Source organism: Hemitrygon akajei, chromosome 3 (genome assembly GCF_048418815.1).
Source record: "Hemitrygon akajei chromosome 3, sHemAka1.3, whole genome shotgun sequence".
NCBI classification, from domain to species: Eukaryota; Metazoa; Chordata; class Chondrichthyes; order Myliobatiformes; family Dasyatidae; genus Hemitrygon; species Hemitrygon akajei.
The window spans coordinates 169,638,541-169,658,353 of record NC_133126.1 but is presented as its reverse complement, the minus strand read 5'-3'; the positions used below and the strand labels follow the sequence as shown (position 1 = coordinate 169,658,353).

Genomic DNA, 19,813 nt, shown 5'->3' with positions numbered 1-19,813 from the left:
TACAATTTCATTGGACCTCTGTGAACTACTCATCAATTTTATTGGTCTACTGTTACGAGGCAAAATGTTTTTGGCGGCATGAAAAAAACCATGCATTAGCCGCTCCGTATTAAAGGCCGCAGAGTTCAAAGCTGTTCAAAATGTGGGAAAAAAGTAGCGGCTTATAATCCGACATCTACGGTACTTACTTTAGATAATCACCACTCTTGAAAAACTTACCTCAGGGAATTGGCTATTCTACACTGATTCCCTTTACTCTGAAACTTCAGCTTCAAACTCTCTGCCATACACAGCTGCTGTTCACTGTTAATTATCTGTGGTTGCTTGGAAATAACATAAAATTGCAAACACTGGAAATCTTTTTTAAAAAAGCACTCAGCTGGTCAGGCAGCATCTGTGGAAAGAGGAACAGAGTTGGTGTTTTACATCAAAGACACTTGGTTAGAACATTTTGAAGGACGATCTTCAATCTGAAATTTTAACCCATCCCTGCCTAGACTGACTTTCTCTTTCCTTTTTGAGTCAAGGAAATGTAACCATCCAGAAAATAAGGAGTTGGGAGTAGGTAAATCTGGAAAGCACAAGTAGCATCATATGGTCTTGCACTAAAAATACAATCTTAGTGTACCACACATTCTGTGCAGATCAACCTGGGTGATGTGGCACGGAGGATGTGGCACTGAAGTGTAGGAATACTTGAATTTCAAGGGAACATGAGCCAGCTTGGTAGAAGTACAGTTCATATCCTAGTCTAGTTCAGATGGCCCAGGTGAAAGATGATACAGTTGTCATCTCAAATAAGTCTGTGCTACGGAAGTCTCGTAGTTGCCAATACAGCTGTTGACAATACTATGTGTGCCTTCGTAACCCATCTGAGACATCGCACTTGTTAAAAGTGCAATCATATTTGCCTCGCTCACACCTCTGGTCGTTAGCAGAATGGTGATCAGGCCTGACCCCAGTGGCAGGTGTCCCTTGGAATTCATCAGCCAACTGATGTTCCCATATTCCACATCCAAAAATCTGGGCTGATTTGAATTTCAAGCTATCATTTGCTTTGTATAATTGTAATTCTCTGCTTTGTATTCACAGTATACATTAATTAAGTGAAATAATACAAAAAATACCAGTAATTAATATCTGCTCCATAATTAACTTATTGTACTCAGGCTGAATAATACTTCTACATTTGATTTTGGAATGATGGGCTCTTATCAAGAGGAAACTGGAGTAGAAGTACTCTGCAATGTGCTAAGAGATCCCAGGTGCACGTTGAAGAGTTTGGAGTAAGTTGCAAATATTCATCATTTGTTGACTACTAAATCTTATTTATTCCCACCAAGTAGTTTCAAAAGGAGACTTGTGGCTTAGATATCATTGTAACCCATTAATATTATTCTCCACATACTTATAACTTCTATCCATTGTCATAATATCTAAGGTGGAGATAGCAGCACATTAGAAAGAGTTGAATAGCATTTTCAATCAATATCACTTGATCAGATGCATATGCGCTAGAAAATATTGTGAATTAAAATAATTTTCTGGAATGCAATTACCAGGAATATTTCAATCATTGTCGATTTACAGTCTGCAATTTAAGGTTGTTTGCAGTTTTAAAACACAATTTCTTTTTCTGATTTACAGGTTGACCAGCAATTCTTTGTCACAGAAAAACTATAAAGAACTTGCTTCTGCCATCAGAATCAATCACACGCTGACCAGTCTAGATCTCAGTTCCAATGTTATTCAAGATGCAGGCATAAATGTATTATCTGTGGCATTGATGGACCCAAGCTGCTCAATACAATCATTGCGGTAAGTAACGGTAGAGAAGGCATTCATTTCCATTGTTATAATTATTACAAGCATTAATTACCAATCCTATAGTTAAGACACTAGTCAGGCCACACTTAGCATGTTGTCAACAGTTTTGGGCCTCATATCTCAGAAAGGATGTGTTGTCATTGGAGAGAGTCCAGAGGAGGTTCATGAAGATAATTCCAGGAATAAAGGGCTTAACATATGAGGTGTGTTTGGCAGCTTTGGCAGTGTACTCACTGACATTTAGAAGAATGCAGGGGCATCTCATTGAAACCTTCTGAATGTTAAAAGGACTAGATAGAGTGGATGTGGAGAGGATGTTTCCTATGGTGGGAGTACCCAGAACTAAAGGCACAGCCTCAAAATTGAGGGACAACCCTTGAGAAAAGAGGTAAGGAGGAACTGTTTTTAGGCAGTGAGTAGTGAATCTGTAGAATTCTCTGCCACTGACTGTGGTGGAGGCCAAGTCTGTGTGTATATTTAAGGCGGAAGTTGATCGTTTCCTGATCAGTCAGGGCATTGAAGGATACGCCAAGAAGCAGGCGTATGGGGTGGAGTGTATGGCGATCAGCCATGATGGAATGGCAGAGCAGACTCAATGAGCTGAATGGCCTAATTCTCCCCCTTTGTCTTGTGGTCTTATGGTTATTTATCACAGATCCTCCCCAGGCCATGGCAGGGTTCTGTTACTGTGAACTGTTCACAACTGGACAGTTCACAAGTCGGAAATGCAGCAGTGACCCCAGTACCCTGGTGGCAGATGAATCCTGCAGCCCCACAATAACTGGAAAAAACCACCCTCCTGCTGCCTGAACACTCATTTGTATGTGCAGGCAGTATGTAATTCAGCCCTGTGTAACAGAGGTGGGAGTTACACTTCACAGGGACTGCAGTGACATCGATGTAGTATGTGCAGCAGCAGGGTCCTAAACAGTATCTTGATGCATTAGCATGGCATTTTGTTGATTATGGACCCAGTGAGGGATGGTTACATGGTTACAAGAAAAACAGACGCAGCAATTTTGCATTTTAATTGTCCAATATGTCTCACAATAGGGGTCAATGTCAAAGTAAAATTTATTATCGAAGTATATACTGGTGAGACCGCACCTAGAGTATTGTGTGCAGTTTTGGTCCCCTAATCTGAGGAAAGACATTCTTGCCATAGAGGGAGTACAAAGAAGGTTCACCAGATTGATTCCTGGGATGGCAGAATTTTCATATGAAGAAAGACTGGATCGACTAGGCTTATACTCACTGGAATTTAGAAGATTGAGGGGGATCTTATTGAAATGTTTAAAATTCTAAAGGGATTGGACAGGCTAGATGCAGGAAGATTGTTTCTGATGTTGGGGAAGTCCAGAACAAGGGGTCGCAGTTTAAAGATAAAGCGGAAGCCTTTTAGGACCGAGATGAGGAAAACCTTCTTCACACAGAGAGTGGTGAATCTGTGGAATTCTCTGCCACAGGAAACAGTTGAGGCCGGTTCATTGGCTATATTTAAGAGGAAGTTAGATATGGCCCTTGTGGCTAAAGGGATCGGGGATATGGAGAGCAAGCAAGTACAGGGTTCTGAGTTGGATGATCAGCCATGATCATACTGAATGGCGGTGCTGGCTCAAAGGGCCAAATGGCCTACTCCTGCACCTATTTTCTATGTTTCTATGTTCCTACTTTGAGATTCATTTTCTTGCTGGTATTTACAGGAAAATAACAAAATACAATGGAATTTATGAATAACTATATCTAAACAACCAACCAATGAGCAAAGGGAAAGCAATGGTGCAAGTGGACAGGTGATAGATAGATACTACCGAAAAGGAGTTGCAGAATCCTTGAAAGAGAGTTTGTAGGTTGTGGAATCAGTTCAGATATGAGGTGAGTGAATGATGAGCCATAGCTGGAGAGACTGAGCACCCATAATTCTAAAGGAATGGGAAAAGCTTTCTAAAAGAGGAATAATAAATACTAGTGACTTGAGAAGAAAATCAATGTTTTAGAGACTTGACAATGAACCAGGTGTAAGGGATACAGCACTGCTGTGATAAATGGATTAAAGACCAGCCTTGCTTTTCACATGTATAATGAGATCACATGTATAATGAGTCAAAAGATCAAAATCAGATCAAACGTTGCAACTGGGAATTGGTGTCACACGTTGAGCAGATTGGGAAACTTCCCAAAAAAATGGGTTTTTTTCTGGGTGTTACGAATGAGGAGCAACTCTGATGGGCAGAAGGGTACAGAATCGCCAATGCCCCCCCCCCCCTTGGAGAATCACAAATCGCTACTATTCCGATGCTGTTATCAAAGGAAATGAGAGAGATAAACAGCTCATACAAATTTATGAGAGAGAGACACAGCACAGGTTGGAATGTCTCCTATTGACAAAGAGAGAGATTACTGCTATTGTCTCTTGGAGAAGGAATCGTGTATTGAGTACTGTTCTATTCATTGAAACCCCTCAGGGGGCAACCAGAGTGGTCTGGTTGAGGAATTGCATCATCCCAACCTGATTGACATCTGAGACCCCATGAGTGGGGATAAAAGTAGGGTCTGGGGAACACCCCTCAGACGCACCAGGAGAGACACTACGAGACCGGTGGGGGGCTTGTGTGTGTGTCCACCCTTGCCTGGGTGACGAGTCCTCCACGGAACGGTCTAGCTAAAGGACGGAGATGGATCAAGATCGTAAAAGGAAAGTCGGTAAGTTAATAGCTGTTACTCTCTCTCTGTTTCTCTCTCTCCAACAATTGCAACACCGCGAACAACAACTACTGCAGCCTGCATGAATTGAACTGAACTTTATATTTCCATCAGACAATTCATTATCCCCTAGACAACGATAGAGCTTATTTCTTATTGATTATTATTATACCCGCACTTTTAGGTTTAGTATTGATGATGTATATTATCTGTATATTTGCATTGATATTATTTTTGTGTATTTTTACTAATAAATACTGTTAAAAATAGTATCATCAGACTTCAACGGATACTCCTATCTTTGCTGGTAAGACACCCAGTTACGGGGTTTGTAACACGGGGTACTTCCTTGCTTGATTAATGCCAAAGAGAATTTAGTGCTGCCCAGCACACACAAAAGAAAATGAAAGTTGTATCTCTCTCAGACAAATTGTTAATTTAAGCATGGAGAAAGTTTCAAATGTAATGTGGTGGAAGTTAATGGGAATTTGAAAAGAGGGGTTGAAAGTCATTAAGCTGCAAGACAAGTAGGTGTTGGGAGTGATCAGTAGCTGGTATAGGTTGGTATGCAGGTGTGTGTATTATGAACAATTTGGAGATAACATATAGAAAGGCCAGCATGAATACATAGAGGATAATTGAGTAATGTATAGTGGCAATAAAATTGTGGATGTGGTTTCAGCAGCAAGTAACATTGCACATCTAGTTCATGGCAATGAATAGGGAGTAATGGTAGCTGAACAGCAGCAACAGCGTATACAATAATGGATAGGGTGTGTGGCAATGGACAGTGTACAGTACTGAAGTAGGTAGTGAAATAATGGATAGGATTCAGAAGCAGGATACAGAGCAGTGTCATGCTCATGCAATGATGGTTATGATGGAGGAATGGATGTACAGGAAAGAAAAAAAAACCCTGCATTGATGGATGGAGCATTAAGACAACATGCATATCAATATATGTTTCTTTCAGTGTTGGATTTAGGGGAATAGATGAATGATACTGAATTGGACATGTAATAGTGTGTAGACTGCATGAGTAAGGTACATAATGTAGCAATGGACAGGGCATACAATACATAGTGCATTGGGATCAGGTGTACAATTGATAGCTTCAGTGTAGAGATAGGCTGTCTGGTGAAGGATATCATTTAGGATGGTGATGGTTACCAGAGTAAAGGTGCACATCTGTGAGTTTAGTGTTCATAGGACATGAGCGGAGTGTAAGTTAATAGGACCATACAAGAAGTAGAGATAAGATGTGATGGTAGACATAAGGATTGGATGTACAGAAATAGACATGTAGGCTATTGAGATGCGGTGGGGTATAAGATTAGTATTTATGACATTAGATAGGGCATTACCATCAAGTGTCTGGTGATGGGCTCATGGTTTGACATTGTTCTGAAATTCATTTCTCCATTCTCTTATGGTCAGGTTCTGAATAAATGAATCCCCAGAAAAAGAAAGAGAGTAGAATTAATAGACCAGTCAAATGAGATGCCTTTTGTTCATAAAATAAATATTAATTATCCATAGCTGATACTACATGTATAAAGCTTGTGTGAATTTGGTACAGACTTCTGCCATTTTTCTTGCAGGATTACTAATACGAAACTGACATCTACTTGTTGTGAGAAACTTGCCACAGTGTTAGTCACGAACCAGATGCTCCGAGAACTAGATCTAGGCATGAATAAACTGGGTGATTCAGGTGCTCGTGCACTATCTACTGCACTGAAGAACCCACACTGCAAACTGGAAAATCTGGGGTATGTACCGCTCTGTCATTTCAAGGCAACTTTTATTTCTATGGATAAAATCATCATTAGAAGCCAATGTATAATTGTGTAAAAGTGCCCTGGAGATGGTGTAGCAGGCAACTGCAAGGTTAGGAAATAACAAGGTTGGTTTTAACTGATCCTTCCCACATCCCAGTTGTCTCCACCCTACCCAGTTATGGTTCAGATGGGCAGATGTACTTAAAGCCGTCTTCCGCATCTATAATTGACCTTAAATCAGAATTAAGCTTATTTGCAAAAGCAAATTTAGTCATGTGATCTTGTTTTGTCTACTGGCCTGCTAATCACTGTGAAATCTGTCAATCACCCAATATAGTACTTGGATCACTGGGAAGCCACCTCATCTGATATGGTTGGTAAGTTACTTGGAGTACCTTTCAAGTATTGACACACACAGACCATTATTGTTGTTGCCATCTAGAAATAGTTGCCTCAAAACTGCACCCCATAAAAGGTACATAAAAATTACGTTGTACACAACATGAATGTTCTCATATCTGGTGGAGATTCTTCATATTTTTCATTAAAAGAAAAGCGAAAATCTAATGCTGCTCCAAATCTTCAGCAGGAAGTGTGCATGATGTTTGGTTCCTCATTTTGTCTATCAGTAGACTGGCTCTGGAAGCTGAATTACTGCAGTAGGTTTTTTGCTGCAGAGATCTCCTCTGAGCTTAGCTTGTATTATGAGGGCATGCCTCACAGTGACTCAAAGCTACTTAAAGATGGGAAGGAAGGCCAGTGAAGAATGTGGGTAGTGAAAAATATGTGACCCTTCCTCCACCATATTCTCCCTTCTTTCCCCAGCAGCCTTTTATATATTTACAGTGTTTGCCATGAAGAGAATTGAAACCCAAGACCCATTTCTCGTGATCTCCAGAAGTGAAGATGCATATTGCCCTTTTGTGGGGAACCGCACTAACGACTTTATAGAGATAAATTTAAGCAATATAGTGCTCTTATAGAGCTTCCAGGCTGTGTATTATGACTAAACACAACATATATTTAGTGCATCAAAATGGGTGAAATCTTGCCCCATGTTATCCATTTGTAAAAGAGTTTTCAAAGATAACCTGTTTTTTCAAACGAGTGTTGACCAGGACTCAAAGATGGTTTTCATCTTTTTCTTTCTACTCAGCCTAACAGCCTCAAAGTAACTTGCTTCTTCTAGGCCAGGTGCAGCTGAACTTAATACAACTGTTAGAAACTTTGGTTTTAAGACCACAAGACATAGAAGCAGAATTTAGCTGTTTGGCCCATCAATTCTGCTCCGCCATTCAATCATGGTTAATTTATTTTCCCTCTCAACCCCATTCTCTTGAATGTTTACCTATCAACCTGGGCTTTATATATCCAAAGACAGCCTCCACAGCCATCTGTGGCAATGAATTCCACAGATTCATCATCATCTAGATAAAGAAATTCCTCCTCATCCCTGTTTCAAAGGGACATCCTCCCATTCTGAGGATGTGCCCTTTAGACCTAGACTCTCCCGCTATAGGAAAGATACTCTCCACATCCACTCTATCTACGTATTAGATCCTCTCTCCCTCATTCTTATTGCCTCAGATATTATCAATCTGCCCTATTGAAAATGACCTCGACTTTATAAAGTTTAGAACTTAAGGCCATATGACGATAAGACACAACAACAGAATTAGGCCATTCAGCCAATTGAGTCTGCACTACAATTCCAACACAGTTTGGAAAATACTTCTGAAATTTTAAACCAAATAAATTGCTGGAATCAGTTAGTTCACAATACAATTTTACATAATTAAAAATTATAACTTTTCCTTATAAATATTAAGATATGGTTGGTTGTGATTGTAATCTACTGTAAATCCAAAACAATCACACAACCAGAAAGCTTGTTCATAAAATTTTCTGCTTAGATTTCTTAAAATGAATGTGATTATAGCAGAGCTAAAGTATAACTCAGTCGATATGTGTTAACTAAGCTGAACACACTTTCAGCCCTAACCAGTGACTGAAGGGTATAAATTTGTTACTGATTGATATCTCTTGGATCTGCTTCAGTTCATCAAGCATTTGCACTTCTAGTTTAGCTGAAAAATATAGGAGGCTGAAGGATATTGTCTTTGAAGTTTCTGCATTTACCAGTTGTTCACAGGCCCAAGTGCATGAGAAGGCACTCCTTTTCAGTTTCCTTTTGCAGTTCTTCCTGGGAGAATAAGAAGGAGCTTCCAAAGGAGGCCAAACAGGAAGAGGAAATGAGAAGAGCTCTCTGCAGAGGGCCATACCATCCAAGTTTATTGAAGAGCATTTCTCCCCACACAGATTTTTGCGAATTAAACATGAGGTGAACGCGCACTGAAATATGTTCACAGCTCCAACCAGTTTCAGAGAAAACAAGGGCTACCATACAATTGCATTTTAATAGTCAAGGCTTCTCCAATAGTTCCGGCTTCCCATTTAGAAAGCACCTCTTCAGCTGGATGACTCAAACTTGCCTACATTAAAATCTGTTTGGAAGATTTTTGTCTACTTGTTTAATCTAATAATTTTCTCCATAATTAACTGCTTTTGGATTCACTGCATATAATGATGTTTATCTTTCTTTACTGTCAAACTTAGAAACATAGCTTTCTACCTTATTATCCAAACAGTTCATAAGTGTAGCGAATGCTTAAGTCCCCACACAGCTTGGCCACACTTCTCCATTATTCGTACTCTGTCTCCTGTCATTTGCCCAATTTCCTGGTCAAGTCATGACACTTGCATGCGGTTCCATGATTCACAAAAACATAGAAGCAAAGGAAGTTTATAAAACAGGAAAAGGCTGAGTCAAAGAATGAGCTACCCAACCTCCAGCACAAGCAATGTATCCCTGCACATCATGCGCCTTCTAGTATATAGCTTTGCCTCCTGATTTTTGATTCCCTGCCAAGGAAATTCCCCATTTATCCTTCATAATATTATGCACCTCAATTAAAAATCCTCTCAGCCTCCTGTGTTTTAAAGAAAGTAGCCCTAGCTTATTTAGCTTTATCCTCATAAATGCAACCTTTCAGTTCCGGCAACATCCTTGTGAATCTGTTCTGTGTTCTCACCAGACTTGCTTCCTTTAATGTATTGAACTACACTATAATAAAGCTAACTCCCATAACATTTCAACATCACCTTCTGCTGTTACATTCTTTGGCATGGGCAATAAAGGAATGGTTTCTATGTTATTTTAATCAAGCTATTGACAGTTTATGAAGCAGTAAACATCTATAGTTACACTGCCAGCCTGTAAGAAAATCAGACGATAGTGCTAGACATGTTCTAATAAGTTCTACAGTTTACTTAAACTTTGATGAACTTTGAAATGATGTAATAGTGTGAAATGACCTTTAAATGAAAGAAGCTTCTTAATTTAAAATAAATAAATGAGCTATTTAACTTATAATAATTAAAAATAAATAAATTAATGTTTTTAATGAAATGGTAGATAAAGTAATGTCAAAATTATAATTGCTCTAGACATTCTTCCAGAATAATGACTTTGGTCTCTATTTTATGTAGGCTGAATAGCTTATATTCAAGAGCAGAGGTATTCAGTTGCTAATTATATAATAGGGTAACCCAGGGCAGTAACAATTGGAAGCTCTTTATGAACTAGATAGTGAGATGCTGATCTCCCTGTCCTATTTCCCAGTGTCAATATAAATGTTGTAGAGTCAAAGGGGTACTCAAGGCTCATAATTTTCCAGTCAACCCTAATTTAGGTATCAGCCTAACCACTGGACACACAGAATTCAAATAAAAAAATATTAGAACCTGGCACATTTTTGTCAGATTGAGCACTGCTTTCTTAACTTTATAAATTCACCTATAAATCATACCAAGTACATTACAGAAATTTATCACTTACAACTGTATTCAAAGAACCATTCACCTGCTCACTTAAAATTGCCAGAAAGTCTAGAAGACAACTTGCTCATATTTCGTGGTCATGTTTTGACAAAGAAGCTGTCATTTTTCCTGTAATAAACAGAAGACAAGACCATAACACATAGGAGCAGAGTGAGGCCATTTGGCCCTTCGAGTCTGCTCTGCCATTCCATCATGGCTGATTTATTATCCCTCTGAACCCCATTCTCCTGCCTTCTCCTCTAACCTTTGACACTGCTGACTAATCAAGAACCTATTAGCTTCAGCTTTAAATATACCCAAAGACCAGGACTCCATAGTCATCTGTGAAATAAATTCCACAGATTCACCAGCCCCTGGCTAAAGAAATTCCTTTGTTCTAAAGGGACATCCTTCTGTTCTGAGGGTGTGCCCTCTGGTCATGGACTCCCCCACTATAGAAAAATCTTCTCCACATCCATTCTATCTAGGCCTTTCAATATTCAATAGGTTTCAATGAGATATCCCTCCCCACCCTCTCATTCTTCTAAACTTCACTCTTCTTAGTTGGAGAATCTTCTGGTAGCCATGTCATGATGCACTGTTGTATTCTGGAAAAGCCTGGCAGTTCTTGTCAATCCATGTAAGAGAAAGAGGTTTCACTGGTGGGAGGTAACATCAGCAGACATGGGAGGACCCCAATGTATGGAACATCAGTTGTTGCAGCTATATAATTTAGCAAAGTGCTTGAAATTGGCTGAACAATTTTGAAGTTGACTGCTTGTGAGAAATTTATCCTTTCTGCAAACAAATCAATCATATTTAGTTGCAAAGCATCATGGCCCTCAGAAAGATGAAGGAAAGTTTATTAAAACATCTTGAAAATATGAGAACATATAAGATGAGACTGTTCTTACCTGGGCTTGTGCTTAATGGAATGTAGTTTAGACAGTTATTTAATAAAGTTGTTCAGAATTATGTAAGGAGAAACTGTTATCACTGACAGAAGGATCAATAGCAGAAGTATAGGCTTTTTTGAAAATTAGGAAGTAAAAGGAAGTCCATGTAATAATAGTTTTTTTTTGGCAAGCACTCCTCAAAAGATGTTTCAGAGGGGAAGTGGGTAAAAGCGAAGAGGAAGCATTTACAAGGCAAAGTGAAAGAGTGCAGGAATGGAACTTAATGGATTACACTCTCAGAAAGATGTCAGAATAAACTAAGGAATTTCACTCGATGCTTCATGGTCTGAATTTGCATTCCCCGTGAGAGGCACTAAATCCATATCAACAGTGATATGAGTCTGCTGTACACATGTATCTGAAATTCGGTACTGCTGAATTTGTTAGAATTAATTTCTGAGGGAGAGTTGAAGCTATTATCACTATTTAGCAAGTTTAGGTCTGCAAATGAATTTTGTAATTTTTTTTGATTCTATGAAGCCTTCATGTCAACATTAGGCTGATTGGAATGTTCTCCCCTTCCGCTAGCAGTGGGTCACATGGTGGAACAACAGCTGTATTAACCCAAGTTCAATCCCGACTTCAAGTGTTGCCTTGGTACAGTCAGCAACTTCTCCCCATGAGTGCTCCAGTTTCATCCCACATCCCAAAGCTGAAATGGCGTCTGTAAGTTATCCCTTAGTATAGGTGTGTGGCAGGAGAACCAAAGGGGAGCAGATGGGCACATGAAGGAAATTGAGTTGCAGGGAAATAAGTTGGGGGAGTAGGGTGTTGGACTGGGGGGAGCTGCTCTTTCAGAAGCCAATAGTGAGCTAAATGGAATCCAAGCCATAGATCTGGGCACTGTACATGTGTCCTTTCTAATCCAAGTTGTTTTCATGGCAGTGGTGTTTACAGAGCTTGTAAGACATTTTCTGCTCCTATCTCTTATGTTCTTATGTTCTATGTGAGAACTATTTTGCAGTACTGAACAGGAGCATTAACTATAACTGGTACAGCAACAGAATCTGACAGGAATTCCAATCTAAACTCAGAGTGTGATTCACTTGCAGAGTTGCATGGGGTGATGAAATTGAGAAGTAATGTTAAACCAGAGAAAGAAGCTACCAACTCCATTATAGTCACCCTTAATAACTTAAATCAGGAAAGTACCCTTGCACTTTGACATTTATCCTAACATACACTTCAATTTGATTTTCTTTTGGTTTCTGATCTCTTTAGGTTAAAGCGAACATTACTTACTGATGGATGCTGCTATGGGCTAGTGGCAGCACTCAGTACAAACCAAAAAATAACTCATCTGGATTTAAGTGAAAACTCACTTACTGATTGTTCCCTAAGCAATATCAGCAGCTTGATTCTGACTTGTAGCAACCTGATGGTTATAAGGTGAGTTTGAAATCTATTTACTACTTCCATTTAATAACTGAAATCGGTTTAAATTGTTAAGATACTAGACAAAGGAACCATGCCAATGCGGCCAGTTATATTTTTGCATAGTGGAATTTTACTTCTAAAAACTCAAAGGAAATTGATATAAGGCCAAAATTTCTAACACATAAGGCCATACCTTGTTGGGCAGTGTCATCACCAGGAGCCACCATCTGTAAGGGTCAAGCACCAGCATTTATTTGGTTTGGATATGAACAACCTAGTATTCAAACTCCTCAGCTTCTTCATTCACAGTTGACATCCTATTCACAGAAAAAGTGAGTCCCAAATCTCCCTTGAAATAAGGTGAAACAAGGGGTTTAGGCTTGATGTCTGTCATCACTGAATCAGACAGCTTTTATATACAGTCAGTGGCCACTCAGAGTTCTCCTGCACGCCTGTTCATTAATGCAAATATCAAATCAGCCAATCATGTGGCAGCAACTCAATGCATAAAAGCATGTAGACCTGGTCAATAGATGAATTTTTTCTTCAGACTAAACATCAGAATGGGGAAGAAATGTGATCTAAGTGACTTTGACCATGGAACAATACTTGATGTCAGGTGGAGTGGTTCGAGTATCACAGAAACTGCTGATCTCCTGGGATTTTCACATACAACTGTCTCTAGAGTTTACAGAGAATGATGCAAAAAAAAACAGAAAACATCCAGTGAGCGACATTTCTGTTGGCAAAATATGTTTTGTTAATGAGAGAGGTCAAAGGAGAATGGCCAGACTGGTTCAAGCTGACAGGAAGGTGACTTTAACTCAAGTAACCAGTGTTACAACAGTGGTGTGCAGAAGAGCAAATTTGAATGCACAACACATCAAACCTTGAAAGAAATAGCTACAGCAGCAAAAGTCCACAAACATACACTCAGTGGCTATTTTATTATGTGCAGAAAGTACCTAATAAAGTGGCCTCTGTGTCCATTGTAACATATGCTTATGTTGATTAAAAATAACCATATGGAAATCTTAGAGTCATAGATCTAGAAATTCCTTCACAGAACTCTAAAGACATAAAACCGTAAGACATAGGAGCCCATCGAGTCTGCTCCAGTAGTCCATCATGACTGACTTTATTCCCACAACCCCAGTCTGCTGCCTTCTCCCCGTAACCTCTGACACCTTTACCAACCAAGAACCTATCAATCTCCACTTTATTATACTCAATGACTTGGCTTCCATAGACAGTTGTGGCAATCAGTTCACCACCCTATGGCTAAAGAATTTCATCCTCATATCTGTTCTAAGGAGACATCCTTCTATTCTGAGTTTGTGCCCTCTTGTCCAAGACTCCCCTACTATAGGAAACATCCACTCTACCTAGGCCTTCCAATATTTGATAGGTTTCAATGAGATCATCCCTCATTCTTCTAAACTCTAGTGAGTACAGGCCCAGAACTATCAAACACTCATCATATTGTATGTTAACCCTTTCATTCCCAGAATAATTCTTGTGAACTTACTCTGGACCCTCTCAAATACAAGCCACTTCTTTGCCCATTCCTCCAAACTGCAGGGTAAACTGTATCCTTATTATAATCACTGCCTCCTTAAGGTTCTTTTACTTTAAGCTCCCTAATCATACCTGGTTTATTACACAGCACCCAATTCAGAATTTCCTTTCCCCTAGCTGACTCAACCACAAACCATCTTGTATGCATCCACAAATTCCCTCTCTTGGGATCCAGAACCAACATGATTTTCCCAAGCTTCCTGCATATTGAAATCCCTGATGACTATTGTAATATTGCCATTTTTACATGCCTTTTCTAATTCCTGTTGCAATTTGTATCCCACAACCAGGCTATTGTTCAGGGGCCTGTATGTAACTCCATTCGGGGTCTTTTTACCATTGCAGTTTCTTAACTCTACCCACAAGAATTCTATATCTTCTGATCCTATATCACCTCTTTCTAAGGATTTGATTTCAGTTTTTACCAAGACAGCCACCTCCTCCCCTCTGCCTTCCTGCCTGTCCTTTTGAGACAAGGAGTATTCTTTGATGTTAAGCTCCCAACTATGATCATCTTTCAGCCATGTCTCAGTGATGCCCACTACATTGTACCAGCCCACCTGTGACTGTGCCACACGATCATCGATTATCTGTATACTGCATGCATTCAAATATAACACCTTCAGTCTTGCTTTCATCGCCATTTTCAATTTTACCCCCATGATACCCTTCATCTCATCCCACTGACTGCATTTGCCCTATCATCTGCCTGTCCTTCCTCACAGTCTCACTACGCACTGCATCTACTTGTATACCAACTGCCCTATCCCCAGCCCTATCACACTGTTTCCCATACCCCTGCCAAATTAGTTTAAACCCTCCCCAAAGTTCCAGCAACCTGCCAATAAGGCCCCCCTCATGTTCAGGTGTAACTTGGCCTTTTTGAGTAAGTCATACCCTCCCCATAAGAGATCCCAATGACCCTGAATTCTGATGCCCTGCATCACTTCCTCAGTCAGATCATTTTATAATTACCCTCACTGACGCATGGCACAGGCAGTAACCCGGAGATTACTACCCTGATGAGAACAATGGGGTACAGTTATAAACCTGTGTAACCATAATCCTAACATTGTCCCATTTCTGGGTGTTTTATTACCCTTGGAGAAAATTAAACTGAGTTTCTGTCCAAGCACGAGAGAATCTGCAGATGCACAAAATCAATGCAACACACACAAAATGCTGGAGGAACTCAGAAGGCCAGGCAACATTCAAGGAAAAGAGTAAACGGTTGATGTTTTGGGCCAAGTCCCCTCATCAGGGCTCAAAAAAGAGATGAGGAGTCAGATAAAGGGTCTCCACCCAAAACTTCAGCTGTTTACCCTTTTTCATAGATGCTGCCTGGCCTGCTGAGTTCCTCCAGCATTTTTGTGTAGGTTGCCGAGGTTTTTGTTGATAATCTTGTTTATCCTTCTTACCTTTGCCTTTGGAATTTATAATATTGACAATAGTATAGCAACAATATTAAAAATAGTGTAACAATGATATTGATAATAATGCGACAATGATATTTACAATAGTGTAACAATGATGTTAAAAATAGTGTAGCAATGATATCGACATTAGTGCAACAATTATATTGACAATAGTGTAACAATTATATTGACAATAGTGCGACAATGATACTGACAATAGTGTGATAATGGTACTGACAATAGTGCGACAATGATACTGACAATATTGTAACAATGATATTGACAATACTGCAGCAATGATATTGATAATAGTGTAACAATGATATTGACAATAGTGTGACAATGATACTGACAATACTGTAACAGTGATAGTGACAATAGTGTGACAATGATACTGACAATACTGTAACAGTGATAGTGACAATAGTGTGACAATGATACTGACAATACTGTAACAGTGATAGTGACAATAGTGTGACAATGATACTGACAATACTGTAACAGTGATAGTGACAATAGTGTGACAATGATATTGACGATGGTGCAACAAGCAACATTTGTTTTCAGTCATGTTGAACCAAAAATTGGTAATCCCGCTTTACACAGAACTCTAAGTTATTTTCAAATTCCCATTTTCATTCCAACATGTCTGTCCATGGCTTTCTCTACTGCTGTGATGAGGCCACACTCAAGTTGGAGGAGCAATACCTTCTATTCCAACTGGGTGGCCTCCAACCTGATGGAATGAACATCAATTTCTCAAAGTTCTGGTAATTGACCCCGCCCCTTCACCATTCCCCATTTCCATTTCCTTCTCTTACCTTATCTCCTTACCTGCCCATCACTTCCCTCTGGTGCTCCTCCCCTTTCCTTCGACCCTCTCCTATCAGATTCCCCCCTTCTCCAGCCCGTTATCTCTTTCACCTAATGACTTCCCAGCTCTTTACTTCATCCCTCCCCATGAATTTCCCCATGGGGATGAATAAAGTATCTATCTATCTATCTATCTCCCGGTTTCACCTCTCACCTACTACCTTGTACTTTTCCTCCCCACCCCCTGCCTTCCTTCTCATCTCTTTTTTTGAGTTCTGATGAAGGGCCTTGGCCCAAAATGTTAGCTGTTTGCTGTTTTCCATAGATCCTGCCTATGCTGCTGAATTCCTTCAGCATTTTGCACGTATTACTTTGATTTCAGCATCTGCAGATTTTCTCTTGTTTGTTCTTCCAGCTCGATTCTCCTGAAACTGTGAAACTTAAACTGTGATCTCCTGTGTATCAAATATAGATTCACACATATGCATGAACTGTGTTGTCCATGGAAGTCAAAGTCGTGTTTACACTTAACTTCCAGCATGAGGGTATCCCTGGCAGCAGCCACTATCTCTCCGACATCTCACAGTTTTCTTCACCCAGGTGCACTGCAAGGTTACCCACTCATTCTCACACAGAGTATGACACAACCACCTTTCATCCAGCGGTGAGAACAAGTAGAGAAGACATGGGGATGTGCGCATATTGCAACGTGCACAAACTTGCTGGCATGGAAAGTCTGCTCTCCTGTAGTACTAGTCCATTTAGAGTCCTCACTAGCATCATGTCCAGATTATCTCCATGTCTCTCCTGCAGGCACTGTTCTTCATCAGTCTGTCCCTGTTTCCCTGACCTCTGCGAACAATCTGTTATCCCCCTCTTATTATGCAGCACTTATTTGTAAAGTAGCAACTCTCCACTGTAGCTGGAAGAGTGCTACCTGTATTTCAGAATGACACTTTAAGATCTACCTACAAGTGTCACTCAGGAGGTAAGAAGCTCAGGACTTGAAAAGTATGCCATTTAGAGAATGACCTGGTGGAGAAACACAGCAATGCTCCTCTGTAACTTTATAATTGAAGATCATGATCTTTATTGAACTTTCACAAACAGCTTTAAGGTCATCCATAATAATATTAAAAGCTAATGAATCCAACTTAATGTTTGTAGATTTAGAGTGGAGTGTAGAATGTAGTCACAAAGAGTAGATGCAAATGTGTTATTTCCTTCCAAAATATACAGTTCATCAGTTTCTTGCAATATTTCTGTTTGGTTTAGGCTAGAGGAAAACCAGTTCACTACAAATGGACAGATAGCCATAAAGAAGCTGAATCTGAAGAAACCGGATGTTGAGATTTTTGTAGACAGAAATGTAAAATATTTTGGAACATTTCTTTAAGTTATGATCTTTTTGTATCCTTAGTAATTATTTCAATAATTCCTTTATGTCTGAAAACATCTTGGGTATATTTCATGATTACCGACTAGTGCTGAAACATTTGAATGGAACAGATTCCACAGCCTGACACGTCTATACAGAATTGGCACCAACAATCTCATCCAGTTAGAACAGATTTTCTAATGCCCTGTATATCATCAGCTGAAATAGCAGAGCTGACATTTCAGCATCATTGTTCTATGCTACGTACTTGTGCCACCTCATTTTATGATTAATGATATTTACTGTTTGCTAGATTTTATGTAAATCATTAACAGATTATATACTGCATATGTAGATTTATCATATAAATATCTCATGATTTTAATGAAAGAAAATGAACCTTGAAATTCATTCACATTGGCAATCAGGAGTGGCAAAAGAGCCTGAATTGCAATCATCAATTCACATGTGGAAAACAGAAATGTTTTAATCTTCAGAAGTCTTATAACACAAGAAAGCAACCACTATTGTCCATAATGTTGTTGGGGAATGTTTTTTTTTCTGATAAGCAATCGCTTTTAACTCGATGGCTCAATAAGAGTAGAAATAGCAGGGGAAAAAAGATAATCTTGGCTGAAACCAGGCACCGGGCCTATGTCATTCACTGTGCCTGAGGTCACAAGTGAGCAGTAGTAATGATTTGATATCTTTTTTCTATATTTGATAAAGATATCACTTTGCTGATGGGAACCACAAAGAGTGGTGGATGCTTCCTGCCATCCTTCATAACATTGGCCGACCTGTGTAGGTGAAAGCCCATCTCCTCCCCACCCTCCTCACTTTGTTCTGCACACCATCTTTGTCTCCTGTCAGATTCTATCATCTGCAGACCTTTGTCATCTCCACCTATCACCTTCCTTTCACCCATCTGTCTATCACCTCTCCTCACTAGCTCTTCCGCCACCCCTTTTGTTTATCTTTTTTATACCCACTATTACCCTTCAGTCTTGAAAGGTCAGCAGCCCGTTTCCTACCATAGATGCTGCCAGGCCCACTGAGTTCCTCCATCGTGTTTTTTAATTCGGATTCTAGTGTCTGCAGTCCATTCTGCTGTCAGCCATCTTTCATTCTGCTATATTTGATTCAATGGGTACCTTCTCCAGAGAAGCTCATTCATCACTCTGATGCAGGAGTGAAGCACAAGGGGTCATGATTGTTAACTTCTGTATAGATCCTATGACAGATACTTAAGGCCAGTGAGACTTCAAGCAATGTTGCCTCTGTTTGTAAGTATAGATGTCAATGGTATTCCTTTGGAATCAAGTTGAAGCACAAAAGATGCTGATGACCCTCTGTGGGTATAATATCCACTTCTTTTTCCTTCTTGTTCTAATTTCCTTTAATGCTCTCCCTCCTCCACTACTTCTAAAATCTTGGTAATGATTTATCTGATGATTTTGATCTATTGATTTCTAAAAAATGTCGATGCAGATTCTTCAGTTTGTAAATGATTCTTTAAGAAGGACCAATGTCACAAAACTTGCACCCAATCATTGTATTTCCTGTTATAATAACCATGAAATTTATCATAGATGCAAGGTTTCTGTTGGTTAACAACATTTCTCTTTTGTTATAATGCAGCTAATAATGACAATCATCTGATTTCAGGTGAACTTTATTAAATTTGTGAATTCTCTTTGTTGTTATTTCTTGTTGGTATAGTGGGTAATTGTGTTCTAACTGCAGCAGAACGTTTATGAACTGCAGAGTAAGGGTTTAGCTAAAGATTGGATACCTTGATATTTGATTGGTTTCGATTGTTTGCACCAATTACTTAGAAAAGCATCCCAGTTTGTAGCACTAACCATGGCATACAGCAGGGGCAGTACATTTTACTTTGTTTCTAAAATGTAGTAACCTTCTCTTGTATTATAACCGTGCTAATAATTCTTCAACAAAAATGTCCCATCATCTGCAAATCAACCAGATCACGTATGGGAGATATACAAAGATTTTCAAATCCCTCTCGGATCATTTGATAAGCTGAAATAAAACCGCAAGAGTAGCTTCTATATGTGGCATGATATTGGGGTACTAATGTGTAAC

General features: G+C 39.5%; 1 protein-coding gene across 1 annotated transcript in view; it reads left to right on the top strand.

The window, feature by feature from the left end:
- Window positions 1-19,335, top strand: part of LOC140725622 (NACHT, LRR and PYD domains-containing protein 12-like) — a 40,063-nt gene extending 20,728 nt beyond the window's left edge. The window contains exons 7-11 of the mRNA XM_073041313.1: window positions 1,170-1,286; window positions 1,648-1,818; window positions 6,132-6,302; window positions 12,368-12,535; window positions 17,605-19,335. Coding sequence (XP_072897414.1) covers window positions 1,170-1,286; window positions 1,648-1,818; window positions 6,132-6,302; window positions 12,368-12,535; window positions 17,605-17,725 — 748 coding nt within the window. The 3' untranslated portion in view covers window positions 17,726-19,335. The remainder of the gene's footprint in view (window positions 1-1,169; window positions 1,287-1,647; window positions 1,819-6,131; window positions 6,303-12,367; window positions 12,536-17,604) is intronic.
- Window positions 19,336-19,813: the final 478 nt, after the last annotated feature.